Raw genomic sequence first — 20323 nt, forward strand, 5'->3', positions numbered from 1 at the left:
TTCCTCCAGCCTCCCTCCTCCAACCTGGAGGACAGTCACCTCCATTCATCCACTGCAAACACCTAAACACTGACTGTCCGCCATGGCAACCGTCGTCTAACTACATATAATGGGGCGCACACTAAGTTGCAGTTGCTTTTTTGCTTGTGTGGAGGGAAAAGGAAGAAACGAAGCGCTGTTATCGAGACCATCTTTTATAAACAGTCCTTCTGGTTTCCTCTGAGGAGGAGGAACCTGCTTCATAGTGAAAACCTTTATTGTCGCTGATGTAATCTCTGTGTTCAACAAAAGGGCCTGTTATCTGCTGGAAGTCAATGCTTCGACTCTCCTGTCATCAAGCTGTTGCTAACATTAATTGCTGAAGGGAACTTGCATCAAGACTGATTTGATGTGGTCGCATTTCTGTTTACGGCACTACTGCAATAAGACGGCTGTAGTTAATCGTTACTTTAACTGGTGTTCAAACTGCAGGTCGCCGGGTCTTCCAGTAAGTCTGCAGCTTACAAAGCTGAGGTGTAAATGGGGATGAGGAAGAACTCGCATTAAGAAAAGTTACTTGAAAGAAGTCAAAATGTATCCACTGAGTGGAATTCACATGACAACTTTGTGACTGATTTGGATCTTTAACCTTCACCATTTAAAACAAAGGATTACAGAGATTTGTTAATATTGCTATCATCCCCTGGACCCCCTGAATCAGGTGAGCTTGCTAGAAACATGGTGTGAAGAGTGGTGGAAGCTAACATGCTAGTTAGATCAATAAATCTCATCAGCTGATCTTGCGTCCAAAGGGCATTATTGTCAAGTTCCATCTGATCAGAGCAAGAATGCAGCAAAACAAAGAATATTTCCAACCACATTCTCAGATCTTTTAACTTAAAAGTTAATACACAAATCAAATTAATTCAATTGAAATTTTTGATCAGACTTTATGATCAAGAATTGACCATAAGTTTCTGATTGGTAGAGGTGGGCAAACTATTGATATCAATACCAGTCGGTATCAGTATCGGATCAATGCTTTAGTTTCAGATTATCTTATTTTTGTATTGTAGATTCTCAACTCCACCATGAAAAGATTGTATTTGCTCTCAAATTATGCTTTTGCACTTTGCAGCTTTGTTTGTTTTTCTATCGTTTGTCATGTTAATATGCTTTTACAGTATTTTGTCCAAATTCTGTCCTACGATTTGAGCAAAAATAATGACGTTTTAATTACAAGTAATAAAACTTGTAATGAAAATTACTTTTATTACTAGTAATAAAAACAACCCACATCAAGGGCAGAAGTTTCACAATATGTCAAACCTAAACAAAAAGTATTGGTATCTGTACCGATAACGATACTGCTGTATCAGCGATACCAAAGTATACAGTATCATAGACCCCTACTGATTGGTTCAACATACACACCAGATAAATGTTCAATACAGACGCATTAAAAGGAGCCAAAGCCTTTTAGCACATAAAAAGCTTTATTCTCACAACAAGCTTTAACATTAACAAAGTTAGAGTTCAAGCTTAGACTAGTCAGCAATGTCACTAAGGAGAACAAATTCACTGTCATATAATTTAACATAAACTATTAAATATCTTCATTTGGCAGGGATGTTCAGAAGGAAGCGACAGGTGATGAGGTGAGGTCATTTTCTTTTTTTGTTTCTTTCTACGATGCGGTGGGCGAGGAGCAGAAAACACTAGAAACAACTGTAGCAAAACAGATTTACAGTAAATCAGCCTCTAAATGGAGTCTTGGCAGGTTCGTAACACATTCAGCTTTCACAAACAACAACAAAGTCATAGAGGTCAGGTGGGGAATGAGAAGGAATGTAAATATTTCAAATAAATTCTGAAAGGTGAAGGATAAAACCTGGCGAGGTCCCAAATAAACAGCTAGAAACACGGCAGGAGGAAATCTGTCTCCTGATACATTCTTTTTATTGTAAACCAACAAACTCACACTTCTCAGAGGAATACTTCAAAACTGCTTAATTCCCGTTAGGATGTCAATTTTGGATACTTTTTAAGAATATTTTTTCAAAATACAAACGCCTTCAGGATTACGGAAGAATATGGTAGCAAAACGCTGAAGCAGGAACACGGCGTCGAACTGCGTCACACTGGGAAGTAATGTGAAACACAAGCTGCGTTTTCAATTACTACTCAATTATGCAAATTGGAATTACGAATATAAATTCGAGTAATGGAAATGCCAATTTCAAAATAATAAAAAATAATATTAAAAGAAAGTTTTTGTGCTAGGTTGAGGTGGTTTTTCGGTTGTAAAATTAGCGTATTTTGTAAGACACTGCAATGAAAAAACGTTTTCGCATCACAGGAGTTATGCGATCAAAAACCGGATGTTACTACTGACTGAAAAGACGGAAGGAAGTGGAAGGTGGATGAAAGCGCGGCATGGCTTTTAAAGACTTATTACGTGGAAAAAAATAAGTGATAAAAAAAAGACGTTTTACGGCCTTTATCTGAAAGTGGTCAGACAGGTTGTGAGGGAGAGGGAAGACATGCGGCCCGGTTCGAGGACTGTGTCGCGCGCGCCGCCGCAGCGCCCCTCGCGTGCGATTTTAATCGCGTTTCTCATTTAATGAAAGCACCACAAATTCTGCGAAATTGTGTTCTGTCGACATTAACGGAATATCGACATAGTTTTGCGCCCATTTGTAAAGGAAACGCAACTACCGGCAGCAATACCGCTCAGGTGAAGCAGGCAGAAAGAAGACGTGATTGAGCCACGGAGGCGAACACCACCGCCAACACTGGGCTTTAAAATAATACACCAGGACCCCACAGCATGGACGCCACTCTTCGGTCCCCCGTATCAAAACAATAAATTAAACACAAACGTAGTTCTTTCAGTTTTCAGGACGGCGGGTCTGGAGTGTGAAGCGGCAGAGGGCTCGCGACGGTGACCAACGAGGGTGTGTTTGTGGCCTTCACACTCCTGAAGGTGACACAGAGTGTGTGTGTGTGCGTGTGTGTGTGTGAGTGAGTCCTGCTTTCAGCTATGCACATGCACACATCTCCTACATCTTTTAATTACCGTCTGCGTCACCGGAGCTTCCCTGAACTGAACCTGCCCCCCACCGCCAGCCCCTCCTCCGCCACAGATGACTACCGACCCGTTCAGCTACTACTGACTGGCAGCTTCCCACCAGTGAGATATTTTAAGCAGCATGTCATGTTCGATTAGATACTTTTGTGTAAAAAAAAAAATAAATTAAAAAAAAAAAGATTTTTGTTTATATTAAATTCCTCTAACTTTAGTAAACATCATGCACTCTGGGGTTTCTTACTAAGTTTGACAACTGAGGACGTTATAATGAAGCAAACAGATTCATTTCTCTGCAAAAAAACAAAATCTGACCCAGTATTTTTCATCTAGTTTCTAGTTCACATATCTTAGCAGACTTAAAATGAAGCAAAAGTAACTTATAATTAACTTGTCAGCGACATGTAAAAGCTTATGTGAATAATTCATTAATATTGATTGAAACATGTGTTTCACTGAAGGGCTGGACTTTGTTTGGGTTGCTAGGTAACATTCTGAAGGTTTTTAAAACTGCTCATTTTCCAGACACCAAAAAAACTTTAATTTATTGACAAATAAAAAGGCTGCATGGTTTTTTTTAAGCACTTTGGTTGTTTTTTGTAAGCAGTAGAAACCCAAATAGATGTACAAAAAATTTGCAAAATATGAATTTTGCATTATTGTTCCCCTTTAAAACAAGACCCCTTGTTAGTGAAATAATCTGAGTGGAACTCGTACTTTTTAAAAAGTTATTATTAAGGCATTACCGACTTAAAACAAGCTTCTGTATCTTGCTGAAAAGTTACTTATAAATTAGATTTGTCTTATTTCCAGTGTTCTAAGACATTTGCACTAGAACCCAGACCAAAAGTACTTGGTAAGATTTTGCATTTTTGCAGTGAACAACAATACTCCTTCATTCGGCATTTTTTAAACATATTGATCTCTCTAAAGCCACGATTATGGCTTCCTATATCAACATAAGGTGACAGTAGCAGAAAAAGGTTTCTCACACCTTCACAGACAGCTTATATTTCTGAACATTTGGCAGCACATTGATGAATTACGATGAAGAGTCTCAGTTCTTCACAAAAACTTCACTGAAGTGAACTGAAAGGCAGGAAGCTTCAGATGATCAACTAAACGGTGGGATAATACTACTCCTTTGAATTGAATCTGATAATAAAAGGGTGTGGCGTGTGTGTGTGTGTTTGGGTGCATGGTTGGTCTCTGAACATGTGGAAACACCACGGAGGTGAGCAGAGGATGTGATGACATCATCTGCTGAGCAGCTGTGGGGATTCCCTGTCAGAAATAAAAAAACAAAAAACAACACATTTTCTCTCTCCCAGCTCCATCCGTGTCTGTCTGGAAACACAGGGGGTGGGTCTCTGACTCTTCAGCTCCAGAACAGAGGGAGGCTTGGCAGCGTGGGTGGGGAAGGGGGGGGGATTGGGGGGGGGCAGGCAACAAGAGGGGTAGAAAGGGAGACGGTTCCTCTCATCCGACCTGGAGACATGAGGAAAAATCTGCAGCAACACAACAGGAAGGTGGAGAGAAAAAACACAAATGCAGCTCAAGGAGCTCTTTGTAACATGCTGCCCAACTGAGAGAGGGAATGGAACCGATAACATGGTTTCTGTGGCGCCCTCTGGTGGCTAACGAGATCCTAAAAGGCCTTTCTTGAAATAATAAAAAACAAAAAAATCAGGAGGTTTTAAGCGTGTTCCAGGAGCCACTGGAAGAGCGCGGGGTGCTGGGTGTTTCTGGTCCCCCCCGGTGGCGGTGGCGGCGGCGGCGCGTGGCAGAGGCTCTCCTCTTGGTAGCGCAGCAGCATGTGCARCAGATCTGCCACCTTCCACTTCCTCTCCTGGAGCTTCTGCACCACAGCGGGCAGCTGAAGGGGCAGACAGAGTTCTGGTTAATGGCTTCCTGCTGGAAGAAGGGGTCAGATACACAGGATGATGGAAAATTATCAAGGAATGAGAGGAGGATCACCAAAAAAAATTCCATGCAGTCATGGAAAATAGCTGCGGTTGTCAGGGCCGGATTTACACGGATGTGGGCCCCTGGGCTGGAGCTAGTTTTGGTGCCCTATGCGCTACAGAAAAATATGTCTACTAAGGCAATTTACAGAACATTAACATGTAGTCGTGTACATGAATTGATGCATGGTAGGTTTAATACATCCACTGGCCAATGGCTCCAGGTTGTTCCCAAGCAAAATCTTATCAAACGTCATTTTCAAATATTTGAATACGGTTTATATTCATAAAACTCCCAAAATATAAATATAACTCCTCTAATATCAGGTTGTGAGATTTATATATAATATAATATAAAATAAGATATGCAAAACACAAATCTTTAATTACATTGTTAAAACATCATTGGGGCCCCACATCCTAAATAAATAAATAAAATGGGGGCCCTGTTAGCCCTTTCTAAAGTCTGGGCCAGGCTGTATTATTTTTCACCTTTTTAAAAAAATCATGACAGTAAAATTTTTTCTTCATCAAATCATAAATCAGAGCACAATGGGGGAAACTAAGTACACCTTCAGCGTTTCAACAGATTACAAATAAAAACATCACCACTGATCACACAGTCACTAAATGTATAGATGGAAATTATATTTTGACACACAAGTGTACAAGTCCTGCTTTTAGCATGTCTGTTTTCCAACACAAAAGAAAATCTCAATTGTAAACATGCTTTAGAGTTGAAGCCTACATAAATAAAAAGTTTCTGCATACATCCATAACAATCACAACTTTTGTTTGTTTTTATTTCTTCTCCTCCGTCTGGCACTGAAGTAATGACCGTCAGTGTTTGGGTGTTGCATTCATGTTCCTGTAACTGTTAGCGGAACAAACCGAACTCAGTTGTTAGACTGAACGGGACTGTTGAGAATGAACTGAAAGAGACGCTGAGCTAAATGTTAAAATTTTTTAACTAAGTCTTAATGTAACCACTGATGATAATCTGACTGTTGCTGCAACATGCGGTCAATTATCACCAGTTTGACAAAGTGTGACTCGTTCCACTGAATCACCTGCTGCAGCTCTCTGTCCACGTTCAGCTGGATCTGAGGGACGTCGACCACGGAGGCTGCCGCCCACTGCAGCATGCTCCTGAGCTGGGGGTCAGAGGTCGCGTGCTGGAGGCCTCGTCCGAGCTCCCTGAAGTCGGAATTGATGATGAGCAGAGCGGTGCGCGCGGTCTGTGCCGGAGTCCGGTCTGCACACAGCGTCCCTGCAGCACAGAAAGGCCAGCAGCTCTGCGTTAACCGTTCTGGACCGGGCTCCCAGAACCCGGCCGGAGCGTGGGAAAAGGGACGGAACAGAACGTCGACGCTGCTTACCACTGGACTCCCTGACCTCCGTCTCTTTGTCCTCGGTGTTATCGCTGTTGGACGACAGAACGTCACACAGGTTAGAGACCAAACAGCAAAGGTTGAGAACGCAGAGTTCTTTCCAAAGTATTCACGCTCCCTGAACGAATGTCAGATAGCAACCTCAAAGTATTCCACGTGGCAGAGCAACGCGCAAAGTGGGATATTTAGAAAACACTAAGCCACAACTAACGATTGTTTCTGTAATCGACAGTCCTGATGATTAATCAGTTAAAAAAAAGAAAAATTGGTACATTCTACAGATTTTATATTGAACCACCCAAGACTTTTTGTACAATATTAGAACTAAATTAAAAGATGTGAACAAATAAATAATTCAATTCCTTATTTTAAATAAGAAAATCAACATTTTATTACCTAAAGTGCAACAACACAGCATTCCGTTAGTGAATCTGAACTGAGTGAAGATATAACTAAACCTCTGAAGGAGTTTTGGTTACAATATATTTACAGACAAAATGTGTTTTTATCCTGTTGGCATCGGCTTAACCTGACTATCATTTTTGTGGAAAATTTGAAATAAAATCGCAATTATGGATTGGCACGAAAAAGCGCAAAGATTTATTGATTTTGCATAATTGTCCACGTTTGTGGAATCACAAAGAACTGGAGCATGTGACTGACGTAATTTGAGAGTAAACAGATAAAAACTGCTTTGAGCTGTTTGATGAGATAGTATTTAAGTGCACAGCTGTTATCCTGAAGGATCTACTTATGCGTCTCTCTGGAGTCTGGAGGACCACATAAGAAGGTACAGTGGGCCGGATTTGGCCCTCGGGCCTCGAGTTTGACATGCTGTGCTGTAACATGACAAAATGTGAAACATTTCAGAGGACGTGAAGATTTTAAATGTTTGGGTCTGTGAAGTTGCACGCAAAGGACCATTTTCCTGATTTCAGTACAGACTGTTGCTTGGCCTGGGTGTCTAATGACGGCTAAGATGCGACAATAAAGAAAACATCTTGGATCAGTTTTTGCCCCGATATCTTTTCTGTCAGTTTTGCTGATCCTCGCCAACAGGTAAACAGTCATTTCTCCTCCTCGGATTGTTAATCACAGACTTGTTGACACAGCCTGTGGCAACAGACACGTAGACTCTGCTGGATCTGTGAAAAGGAGGGCAAATACCTGAGCCGGCTTTTTTTAGGCACCGAGAAACAGAAAACACCAAATATATACAACGTATCCACGTCCAACCCACCGGCTCCCAGCGCCACCGTTGCCTGCAGGCTACACACCATCTAGAAGATGTCTTGTACAGCACAATCCGACTAGTTCCAGCTTGAAAAAAAGCCTATTATTAAATACATCTATTTCAGATGAAGTATAATTAACAGCAACAACCTCCAGGTATCATGAGTAAGTGATACCTGGCATGAGGTCTCTTACATCACGGCGGAGGAATGCTGGAACGCTCGGCTTTGCAAATTGTTTTAATTCAGGATCAATGGAGAACACTGAGGCTGTTTTGGGTCATGCCACGGCATCTCAGTCGGATTTAAGTCCGGACTTTGACTAGCCCGCTCCAAAGCCTTCGCCGTTTTCAAACTATTAAGACCTGGATTTGTTGGTGTGCTTTGGATCTTAAACAAAGCCTGATGGAGCAAACTTGTAGCTACGAGGCGTAAGGGGAAGCACACCTTCCAATGCCTTCCACTTTTGTCTCATTAGTCCACAGAATATTTTTCGCCCAAATCTTTGGCATTATCAAATGTTGGGGAATATGAACTCTTCATCAAAGTGGCGAAGAGGACATTGGACATGCAGCAAGTCAGTGGAATTATTGGAAATATAGACAGCAGTCATGCTGAAAGCCAGTTAAAGTGAAGAAATGGCTTCGATGCTTTTTCTCATCTTTTATGCAACAATTCCATTGTAAGGCCCTGAGATGAGATATATAAAATAGAAGATATAGACATAAAATAAGAAAAGTTGGATTCATGTAAATTGAAAATAGAGAGAAGGCAACCAAAAGCAGCAGTTGTTTGAAAAATGGGATGGATGGTAAAACAAGATCAGCCTCAGAAGAACATTTCTTTTTGCGGCAGAAAAAAAAAAGTGCAAAGGAAAGATTGAAATGACTTAGATCTGCCGTACATGTGAAAAAGTATAAATAAAAAGAGAAAAAAAAATAGGTTCTGTTCAGAAATGCCTGGTAATGGAGTTGGTAATATTTTTTTTTCTCCTTGGCTACTTTATCTGGGTGAGTAACAATGACAGCATGAGTGTTTTAATAAAAAACAGATCCTAGAAGCAAGGAAGTTTATGTAGAAATATAAAAGCATTAACCAGGCAGTTTGAATGCAGACTTCACTATAAACAAGCATATTTCATGAAACATGTCTATGTGGAGAGCTGCAGTGCAACCATGCAAAATGCTGGTGGTTCTTTGCGTGAGACACAACGCAAGACTCAATTCACATGAACCAAAGATACGTCACTGTTAGCTTCATTTTATTTTTACTACCACAAATTAATTCCTTTAATCCAGGAGGTGAAATATATTTATAGGGTGAGTAATTGTTTTAGACGTTTCTGTTTTTCTTGTATGCTAACTAATGCATAATTCAATGACAACAAATGGACTGACTGTTAGTCTTCAGCCTTTTCTCTAGGATTGTGTGTGTTTCACAACTGTTTACCTCATTATGCTACTGTTTTCAACAAATACTACATTGGGATGATCTGCTCCCTAAAGACCAGGCCCCATAAGAAGGAGTGCTGTTTTTGGGTTAGGTGTGTTAGGTGTGAAGTGAATTTAGGTTAGGTTTTGGGTTAGGCTTGCACCCGAAACCTACATGCCTATGTAGGCATGAGTGTGTGTGTGTGTCTTTCAGTGCTCCAAGTTAGGGAGCATTGACTGAAACTGGAGTCAGCTGTACAGTATTGTCAGTCAAGAATATAACATCCCTCTCCTTTCTCATTGGCAACATTGTAGTTTTTATTTTGTTTCTCTAATGCTATGTGAAATAAATGCTGTTTCAACTAATTCCAATCTGCTCTTCTCTTCCCCTCTATGCTAGGGGAATAGCATAGAGGTGATGCGCTGCCTTTGAGCAGCGCATCACAAAATATTGGGGGCTCATCCGGGAGACATTCACTGAATGACAGACACCGTCACATAGGTTGGCTTTTCAGAACATTCAGATATGACAAAACAGCCATGTTGGGTTCGTTCTGTCATCCGTAAAAGATCAAAGGGAAATGTCAGTGCTAAGAATTAATTTTATTTTGGTTGACCATGCTAGCTGTGTTTCCATAAAACACAGCATTGCGCAATTTGACATTTTGGAGATAAACACACATTTTTGACAAAACTCTCGTTTTTCGTTAAAAAAGTTTTGCGGTGTTTTTACTGGCCGTATCAAAATTGGTTTATTTCACAAAACTGCAATAGAAAAAAAATAATCCACATCACACCAGGACCAACAACTGGACATTGCCACTGGTACAAACCACAAAGAAGAAGTCGCTAGAAAGTAGTTGGGGGATCATGATGCAGCATGTTTTTTAATCACTTATTGTATCAACCCACTTACATGTGTTTCTTATATAAAGGAAACGGTCATTGCAAACTTGTGTTTTTTTGACATAAGCAGAGTATTAACAAAGTTTTGCACACATTTGTAATGGAAATACAGCTACTGCTGCATCTTTTTCTGTAGTGTTTAGAAAGCGGTATGAGGCTGTGGTGGACCAACCTGTCAGAGGGGGAGAACGACATGCGCTCCTCACACACTTCCCCTTCAAGGCCCAGACTGCTCCAACTGCTGCTGTTCCCATTGCTGCTGAGGAGAAAAGGCAGGTTACATCAACATCAGAGCCAGATGATACAATAATGATCAGTTTCCTCGCGTTCTTATCCCTCATGTAATGTACATAAACAACAGTCAGAGTAAAGAATTATTCTGGAGATTTGGAGTAGTCCTTTAACTGTTAGGTGAGGCGCAAAACAAAGGAGGGTTTTCCAGATGAGGTAGATTTTTCCCCTGTATCTCCCCACTGAATCATTTGTTGCTTAAGACTTAAACGTGTGAGATCATCGTGCTGTTGTCCCCACACAACCAAGGTACTCATGTAGGTTCCACCACGACAACCAGCAGGCAACAGAAGCACAACAACACTCAGTCTCTGTATTCTGAGTAATTAGCCAGCAGGCAGAATCTCCTGAATTGCAATGAGGTTTCATCTCAGAGATTCTGGAAGGTGTGGATAATTGATAGCTAAACATACCTTCAGTAATCAGCAATTACCTCAGCTTTCTCCTGTGGTTTTACTGAGTGACACGCGCCAAAACAAGCTCCATTTATCACTGTGCTTCTTGGCTAAATAGGCCCATCAAGGTATTTTGCTTTCTTGTGTCATTTCATCGACAGAGCGGAAATGGTTCCGGAAGGCTCTAATGAATTACACATGATAGACTTTGTTCTGACAGAGACTGAGCCAGAAGTGAACAGGGAACTCACAGACACGCCTTTAGAAAATATTATGATACATTAACTTGGTCTAGATCACACACTGTGTTGTTTTGGTATCTGAGGGAAGAATGGCAGATGTTGTCAGTTTTGCTTCCATAGAGACGGAAAACTTTTACGGGGGCCTCATTTCCAGGGGAGTCACCTACAAACAAGATTCCAACTACAACTATGACCTCAGGCAAAAGTATGGAATCAGACATGCGAGAATATTCAGACATCCTACAAATAAAGATAACCCATAGGAGACTGATCATCGTTATTGGCAGCCTGGTAAAAAAAATAAATAAATAAACATAAAAAGTCTTAATATAGCAAAATGTCCCACTGATAAACTAAACATAACCCAACGTTTAATTTTAGTACATGTATTTAGTGTGGCAAAAAATTTCTTCCCCAAAATAAAATGTTCATAGCCGAATTCCAGGTGAGACAATTATTTTATTTACTTTTAAAATAAATCTTACCAATATTTTTACTTATATGAAATGACACCAAGATTTATTTTGTATTTCTACTATAAACAGTCCAGATGGTTATAGGTTGGAACAAGGGATGAATATGTGAAAAAGTCTACAGCTAAATGATTTGCACACATGGAGACGTACAAAAACTAATTCTCGTCAGCTAACTTTGTGGTGCAAAAGGAGGAAGTCAGACTTGAAGTTATTATTAACTGCAGAAAGTATGCTAAAGAGCACTGTAAGAGTAGTTAGACCTGTATGATTGCATCTTGCAACGAATTATTCCCTACGGATTAGCTCAGCCTAACCAACAGCACAGGTTTTTCGACAGTTGTGCAGAGATCTGGATGTGGGAAACAGCCAGAGGTCGTTTACCTGTCACTGAGATGAAGGAAGCTGCTGTTGTCGTCTGGGTGATCGTCCTCAAAGCTCAGGTTGGACCAGCTGCCCAGACTGTCTTCTCCCACACTCAGCTGCTGGGACACTGTGGACTCAGTCGGGTCCCGGCCTGGAGAACTAGATGAAAAGATAAAGCGAGTATTTCCACGTTATTTAAAAATGCAAACACGCTAATTACACAATGCTGCTTTCATGCTACAGAAACCATTCAGTCCTAAGCAAAAGCAGTCCAAGCATCTGAAGGACATATACCTGATGTTGGCAGCCTGACAGACGTTAGACAGCGCTGATGTCATGATCTCTGCTGTTAGGCTCTCAGCAAAGCTGGTGCCATCATGGCCGATCCCACTGTCTGCATTGAGGCTGGCGTTGCTCAGCTCACGCTTGGCCGTCTCCATTGCCAGAGACACAACTTCTTCTGCGAATGCTGCCCTGTGGTCCAGGTCGATGTGGATCTTGGGAATTTCCACACTAGGGAGGCGGTCTGATGCCAAGTGACTTTCTGATGCTCTTATCCTTCTCTGTAAGACAGGCTGGTAAGGGTGTCTGCTAAGTTTGGCGCAGTGAGGACATTCCTGAGACAGGCAGTAACGACAGGTCCTCTCTCCTACAGACTGGACAGCAGCCGACCCCTCAGACAGCCTCTGGGCGTGAGAGTGTCGATTGTAGCCACGAGTCTGTGAATGTCCCCAGGAGGAATGTCCTACTGACGCCAGGCTCATTTTGACGGTGTCATCGACTATCTTCCTGGCGTAATGCTCGATGACCTGCATCACCCTGCTGCTATAGCCCCTATCATACAGGCTTCCTGTACTGTGGTAATGTCTATTTTTATCCTCCTTGGACAACAGAGGGCAGGAGAAAGAGTTCCTGATGATGTTGTCAGCCATATCTTCAAGTTTGGACTTTTTATAAAGACAGGAGTCAGTGAGAGACTTCGGAAGGCGAACTGAAGAAAGATGCAGTTTGCGTGCAACATCACAGGTGATGTTGTAAGCTAAAGACTCGGCAAAGTTGACCAGGTCCACGTACTCCCTCTTGAACTGCTTGTCAGAAACCCGGCAGCAACACTGAGTGTCCTCACCGGACACTAACCCCATAGATTCTGATCTATCTTTAGATACTAAGGTCTCATTGCCAGAAGCTTTCCATTCATTTGGCAGTGACTTGGAGGACAGGAGGCGGCTGCTGGAGGGCCTTTGCTTGTTCTTACGACTAGCATGAGCCAGGCCTAATTTAATAGAGCGGTATGCCAGGCGGCTTGCATACTGGTCTAGGACCAACTCCCTAGTGTCGCCTTCCTTTTTCAGCACCTTAATGAGGTAGCCCGCGTATTCATCTGTCACACTCTCACAGCTGGGGTACTCAGAGGACATACCAGAGCTGGAGCTGGTACTTGAAGTGGAATGGGGAGACTGAGAAACTGAAGCTATCAGGTCATTGGACCACTGCTCTGCAAGCTTTGCTAACCTTGAGTTTCGGTTCTGGTCTGTACTGGGCTGAGACTGGTGTCGGTGGCGCGGACGCCAACCATCGGAGCTGGATCTGTCAAAACTTCTTCTTCGGAGCTCCTGAGCTCTGTGGTAGGGACACTGTTGTCCAGAGCTAACCATTGTCTTCACATCGTTTATGACCTGTCCTGCCACCTCGCCCGCATACACCCACAACGTGTTCAGGGTTTGTTCTGAGAACTGAGCCACACTGTCCCTCCTTTGCTCGCTGCTCTTGCTTAACTCCCCCTCTTCCTCTGACCCTCCTAATGTATCCATCTCAGTCGCCATAGAAACTATGTGGCACGCCAAACGCTCAGCATAGTGGAGGGCTTCCTTGTTAGACATTCTACGAGACGACACCTGACGGAGGTCCCGTCGCCCACAGTCTGCCTCTACACCTCTCTTAGTTCCACCAACACCTTCTTCCTCAACTGGTTCTTCCTCTTCAACATCTTCATCACCTACTGCCTCCTCAGACAGAGACCGCATGAGGCTGAGCATAAACGCAACCTTGTCTGATTCAGGGATGCCATCTTCAGGGCCAGGACCTGGCTCAGGGTGATAATGAGGCGTTGGGGGAGGAGTCGCAGGGGAAAACTCATTGGCTAGCTTGCTTTTCAGCTTCTTGGAAAACTGTTTGATCTGTTTTTCTTTAGAGACTTCACTGGGCTGCTGAGGGGTGGAAGGAGGGGTACCAGGAGTCCCTGCAGACTTTTGGCCAGAGCTTGGAGGTGGATCATCCGCAACGCCAGATATCCGGCCCCGTCCAAGCAGAGCTGCACTAGGCACATCAAGAGTATCCATCATCACAGGATGCGTTTGATCCACGCCTCTCCCCCTGGGATCCGTCTCACACTGGACTTTCCCCTGGTTGGAGGAACCGGCTGGAAAGGAAACAGGAGGAGCAAACTCAGGAGTCCACCCCTGTCGGACACACCCGTCATATCTGAAGCGCTCCCTATCTGCTCTGTGCTTTGAAGGTGAATCTGCCGTTTCCTGCGCTGTGGAGGAGTTCCTTCGGCTTCCGATGGACTTTGTAAGGAAGTCAGTGCAGTCGCCAAAACCCTTCTTCATTTTAGAAGTGGTAATAAGCTCACAGGCCTCAGTTACAATCATATCCACCATGTTGCCAGAGAAGTTTTGGAATAATCTTTGTTGAGAGGAGCCTCCCACAGGTATGGAGTTCTGGGTTTCATGATGGTAAGCGTGAGAGTGTTTGGAGGAGGTACTGTCAGTCGATGTTACAGTTAATCTTTTGGTGTTGACCTTTGGGCTATCTGACTTGTACTGGGAAGCTTCCTCTGGATCCTGGAAGCTGGAGAGGGCTTGGCCAGCATGGGGAACAGGAATACAGCTAGCCATGCCTGAGACGGTGAACAGAGCGTTCTTCACTGTGCAGGAAGCCTCCTTTCCTGACAGCACTGGAGCTGCTGAAGTGGAGCTGGAGCTTAAAGCCTGTTTGTTAGCAAAGATGCTGCTGGTATGAGTGCTAGTGTTCTCAGCATTGACATAACAGACGTTATCCAAGGACACACTGATAGCCGCTTGGCTCGTAAAGGCAACGTCAGCCTGAGAGAGCTCTATGAAGGCTTCCTGTATGACGGACTCGGACAAATCCGAAGCATAGGAGGAGACCACCTCCTCTTCCTCTTCTTCTTCTGCTTGCCCATGGCCAAAAGCCCAATCACTGGGTGTGATGGGGGTCGAGGGGTGGGAGAACTGACACACTTCCATTATGCCTTCAAACACCAGCTCCTCGGCCAGGTCGGCAGCAAACTGCGTCACTGTATTGTGGAAAATCTGTTTTTTTACAGTGAGGAACTCTATAAGGGCCCCAGAAATGGCTTCACCGACAAGGAAACCGGCTAATCCGTTGATAGCTCGCTCCTTCAAGACATACGCACGTCGCATGCCAATTTCGTGAAAAGCCATCTGAAAAACTGAGGAGGTGAGTCTAGCAGCCAGGTGACACAGGGTGGTGGTACAGGAGGATACACCTTTTTGGAGGTCTCGCAGGGCGCTCCCCAAGCTCATCTCCACCAGGTCAGAAGCAAATCTCTGAATGCCATCCTTTAGAGACTGGGACTTCTTCTGCAACTTGGCTACTGTGACAGTCTCTTGAATGTCTGACAATTTCATCAGATAGCCCGATGGGTTCTTGAACTCTTTGTGGCAGACACAGCTGAGATTCTTGTTGTCACTGATGTCAACAGCAGATTGGAAACCACACACAGATCCTAGAATTTCTTTGGACAGATTGTTGGCAAAGTCTGAGTAGGTCTTATACAAGGAGCAGAGGTCCTGAGGTTTACATAGCTCTGACTGGTCCTCCCCTTTCTCTTCCGTCTTCCAGAAGTATTCCAGTGGTCCATTCGTCTCCACCAAAGGACTAAAGGCAGAAGAGCTGACAGGACTGAAGAGAGGTCCTCCGTTTTCTTCAGATGGCGTCTGCGCCAACCAAGGGGAGTCAGACATGTCGGGGTGAACTGAGTAGGGAGAACCTGGTTTCAGAGGAGTAGGTTTTTTCACATTGGCTGGGAGAGTGGGCTGGTCAAAGCGCTGAGGGTTCATGCTCTTGGTTGAGCAACCCCTGGAAACATACTTCGAAGTGGGACCACTGGAACCAGCCTCAGACTTTTTCTGTGCAGTTGAGGCACTGATGGAGTCCAGAGGGAGAGTTAGAGTGCAGCTCTCTGAGCTTAGCTCCTCCAGGTCATCAAACTGGTCAAAGCTGTCAAAGAATTCACTAACTTCAGAGTCTGAGTCTTCAACTCGATCTCTGGGTCCCCCTGGAACCTGGGGGATATCCAACTTAGCCAACAGGCTCCTCTGGTAGCCCACTTCATCCAGGAAAATGATTGGGCTGGGGCTGGAGCAGTCAGACTCCTCTGATTCGCTAAGCTGAGCAGAAGGGGAGGCCGGACGAGCTCCGGGACTGCAGTAGGTCCACTGGGATTCAACCCCAGACGATGACCGCTGCACTGTGACAGAAACATCGGGACCATGTTTGGCTGAATGTTTCTTGGAAGATGAACTTATGATAATGCGGGAGCCTGACAATTCCTTCTTTCTTTTGTGGGCTGGGATGGTCTGTGAGGCCACGTCACGCTTCTTAAAATGGCAAAATGCAGCTGCAGCTGAGGAGGCGAACAGAAAATGGAAGGAAGGGGAAACTGGTTAGAACTATATTAAAATAACTAAATAGGACAATTAGATGGTAAAGAACTGTCCACAAAGGAAGCTAAATAAAATCGAGGAGGAAATTAAACATTTGGGACAAACTGGTTGTTGTTTTAGTATCTACATGCATGAATTTAGGAAATACGGTAGATGGCTTCCCTAACATTCACCCCAACTACTGATGCACAGAGAAGTGGGCTGGTGGGTGGAAGTGGAACATTGTTAGCAACTCAAAAATGCATTCTTTTTCCAATCGGTGAACATTGCTAGGACGGGATGACAATAGCAAACGCACACAGCGCGAATGCTGACACAGTGTGAAGAAGACCGTGTGACGTGTAAATGTATACCATTTTATATATCAGTGAGGTGTTTAAATGAGGTATCAGAAGCTATTCAAAAGCAGACTGTATGTGCTGCATCATGTCGACGTATATCTGCAGTTTATGCAGGTTGCAAGCAGAAAGGAAGCAGGACGTCAACCAATTTTAGGACAGTTAAAGGAAAGGTTAGGAACATGCTGGATTTGGAAACGTCCTCCACCTCCTTCCTGAGCTACTCTTGGTCAAAAACAAATAAGAGCGAGGAGGAGGGTCTTAACGCTGTCAATCATCCTTGCCTATGCGATGTTACATATGCTAATAGCAGAGAAACAACAACCATTAGCAGTTTTTGTCCACCGCCATGCTAACTAATCTTAGCATTCGTAACAGACTATTGTCAGAAAGACGCTGTAGGGGAAGAGAATGGAGTGGTGCATACTTGAGTGGCGCATACTTGAGCTTAATTGTCAGCGCTAAGCCCTCCTCTTGGCTCTGACTGTTTCTGACAGAGAGATGTATTTCTGCAGTTAGTACTGGGAGGAGCTCCATTTTTTCCCAGATTATCTGTCTCATCTGTCTGTATATATTATATATTAATGAGACAGTTTCAACAACTACGTAGCAAAAACATATTTTTTAAGTTACATACTGCAGCTTTAAACCCCAGATCCTACTAAATCCCAGCACTCCTTACATGAACCTACAGGGATTGTCTCTAGTGTCTTCCTCCTCCAGCTGCTCCAGTGCAGTGACAAAATCGTCTTCGATCGACGAGACTGACTGGTTGGTGTCGTCTTCCTCCGGCTGGCTGGGCTCGTTGAGACCCCTCTGAAGATCCTGGAGCTCCAGCACATAGCGGACCCCCGCTATGTAGCATCCCAACAATCCCACCAAAGACGCTACGCTGGGGTACACGCCTGTGGAGGGGTTGTGTCTCAGGACACACACAGCCTTTAGCCAACACTGGGTGGGGAGACAAAAAGAGAAATGTTTTAATGTCAGGATAAAAAAAATACAGCATTTGTGTCAAACAAGAGGACTGACATGTCCCTGTTCTGCAAGTCTTGGATAAGATTTTTTTTTTACCTCAGCAAGTTCAGCTGAACTCAAATGGGGATTTTCTTGTACGTTACAGGAGTGGGATAGAAGTGCTATTGTTATGTCTGTGCTCTGATTGCAAGTTGTCAGAACACAGAATAAGTTTTTGCAAAGCCACACTTTAGAATTCAGATCTGTGGGAGGTCCCGCCGACTGAAATGGAAAGAAAACCCACAAAATGAGCTGCAGGGCCTCCGTGAACCCAAACAAGACACAAAGGACCGGGGAAGGACAAGGCTACAGCGGTGGGCTGCGAAAACAACATCTGTCCGTCCGTCCGTCCCACCTGCATTTCCTCTAAAGCGTGAGAAAGGCCCTGGCTGTTTCTGTTGGACTGACTCGACCGACAACATTTTGGTCAACAACTGGAGGAATGCGGGGTTGCTGGTGGAGGAGAACATGGAGTATATTACTCTGTTTTATGTTAAGAGTAAATCATCTACAGATGGACAAAAGAAAAAAAAAACTACAGCCGCTTATTTCAAGTCAAAAATGCAGTCAAAAACTCAATATTAACAAAGGAGACATATTTTAGTTAAATTGTAAATACATTACCGCCATTTTTAAAGGTTGGACAAACTATTTGATATCTATATAGCTTATCATCAATAAGAGATTTTCTGAGTAAGATATCGCATATCTGGACCGGTTTCCTCAGAATCTGGATCAGTGAGTGATGACCAGGAGGAGAGATTCATCAAGACAGAAAAGAGATGGAGGATTTTGCACAATAAAGACGTAATGTTCAATTTACAAGTACTTACCCTTATCACTGTTTATTATTCAACTTACAGAAAGCCAAGTTTGTAACATTTTATTTGACCCTAACCCTTATTAATACACTCAACGACAATTTTTTTTCTCCTAAAACCTTTTTCAGATGAGAAATACTGATAATGTCACAAGAAAGTCATCATTTTAGTCAGAAGATCAGATTTCTCGAAGTCACATTAAGAATAAAAACCTGACCTGATTGAGAAAAATGTATATAATTTCTGGATTAAGCGGTGGAAAACAGTCCTAATTCGGTTGAGAAAAATCGGACAACTTTCCAAAATATTTTTTGCAACCCAGTGTAATCGAACTCTGATGCGGTCCAAAAAGCAAACGCTGGCCCGTCTACAAACCTCGGTCTATGTTCAGTTGAAGTGAACTCTGGCGCGGTTTGAACGCGTATGTGAATGCAATCATTCCAAAAGCAAGAAGCGAATTACAGCGCAGGGCATTCTGGGTAAATACAACAAAACAAGTGCGAGAAACTATCGCTGTCCAGAGAAATGACTCGTGGTCATTTACCAAAAACAAAAGAGGAATCGTACAAACAATGAAATCTGACGCGGCTCCATTTTTGTTGACATTTTTTATGAAAATGAAAGTTGCGCTCATGTCTTCCTTAGAGATTTTCATGTGGTTTCCTTCAATGTTTCTTGCTGCAGCGCCATCACAGGTAAGGTGGAGAACAGGTTTTTCAAAAGGTTTGGATCGTTTGGTGTGGAAGAGAACCAAAGCAGCTGAAAATGAAACAAATGTTGCAATTTTAATCCCCAGTCAAACCGAGTCCACTGGACCATGAAGTGTGAAAAACCGTTAAAGTTCTCAATCATTGCAGAAACAGAGGAAAGTGTGTCATGCATCCAGCACATGCTGCACCTGATTATGATCCGGTATGCAATGAGTTCTGTTTATTTCACAAAGGTTAGGGATTCTAGGAGACATAAGGCACTGTTTTCACAACCTGACATTGTTGCCTAAAGTCTTAATAAAATGCTTGTGGTATTCAGTGGCCCAAGTACTGCAGACTAACACCACAACAGCTCCCCCGACAGTCTGCTCTTTGCAACACCGTCTATCGCTGACAGTGGGAATGGACCACCTGGTCGGTTCTGTATGCATGGACCCACCGCTACTGTCAAACTGTAGCAAATTAAACCAAATTATTCCTTGGATTTCAACTGTTTTTAATGAGATGAGAAAGTGCCAGATTGCGGAATGTATCACAAATACATCGTCACTGCAATGTCACCGGAGGCAATATTCATATCGTAAAGGACTGTTAGAGGTTGGTTAATATATTTCCAAGTGTTATAAACTTGGGCTTTATATGCTAATGTAATATTTACCCAGCTAGAGCCTCACACTGGACACTAGCAGCTAAAGGTCAGAGTGATGGAGGCACAGATGGGAACGAGAGGAAAGAAGAAAACAGGCAGCTGATGCCACACATGATTTTCCCATCACAATATTTACTACTATTGCAAGATTTTCCAATATTAAATATCTCTACTGCATTGACCCCAGAGTTCCTTAAGGCTCTGGATGTTTTAGGGTTGTGTTGGCTCATGCGACTCTGCAATATCGCATGGACATCGGGGGCAGTTCCCCTGGATTGGCAGACTGGGCTGGTGGTCCCCCTGTTCAAAAAGGGGGACC

At 43.3% G+C, this 20323-nt stretch overlaps 1 protein-coding gene across 3 annotated transcripts in view; it reads right to left on the bottom strand.

Annotated features, from left to right (window-relative positions):
- Window positions 1-3970: 3970 nt before the first annotated feature.
- The window catches only part of akap11 (A kinase (PRKA) anchor protein 11), a 28568-nt gene continuing 12215 nt past the window's right edge, over window positions 3971-20323 (bottom strand). For 2 of the 3 annotated variants that reach the window (XM_008437553.2, XM_008437558.2), the window contains exons 6-12: window positions 17500-17758; window positions 12052-16429; window positions 11776-11916; window positions 10163-10249; window positions 6411-6454; window positions 6102-6301; window positions 3971-4943 (exon numbers count right to left, since the gene is read on the bottom strand). In XM_008437553.2, coding sequence (XP_008435775.1) covers window positions 4764-4943; window positions 6102-6301; window positions 6411-6454; window positions 10163-10249; window positions 11776-11916; window positions 12052-16429; window positions 17500-17758 — 5289 coding nt within the window. In that variant the 3' untranslated portion in view covers window positions 3971-4763. The remainder of the gene's footprint in view (window positions 4944-6101; window positions 6302-6410; window positions 6455-10162; window positions 10250-11775; window positions 11917-12051; window positions 16430-17499; window positions 17759-20323) is intronic. The other variant, XM_008437566.2, reaches the window with a different exon arrangement.

The sequence above is a fragment of the Poecilia reticulata genome, linkage group LG2 (assembly GCF_000633615.1).
Source record: "Poecilia reticulata strain Guanapo linkage group LG2, Guppy_female_1.0+MT, whole genome shotgun sequence".
Classification (NCBI taxonomy): Eukaryota; Metazoa; Chordata; class Actinopteri; order Cyprinodontiformes; family Poeciliidae; genus Poecilia; species Poecilia reticulata.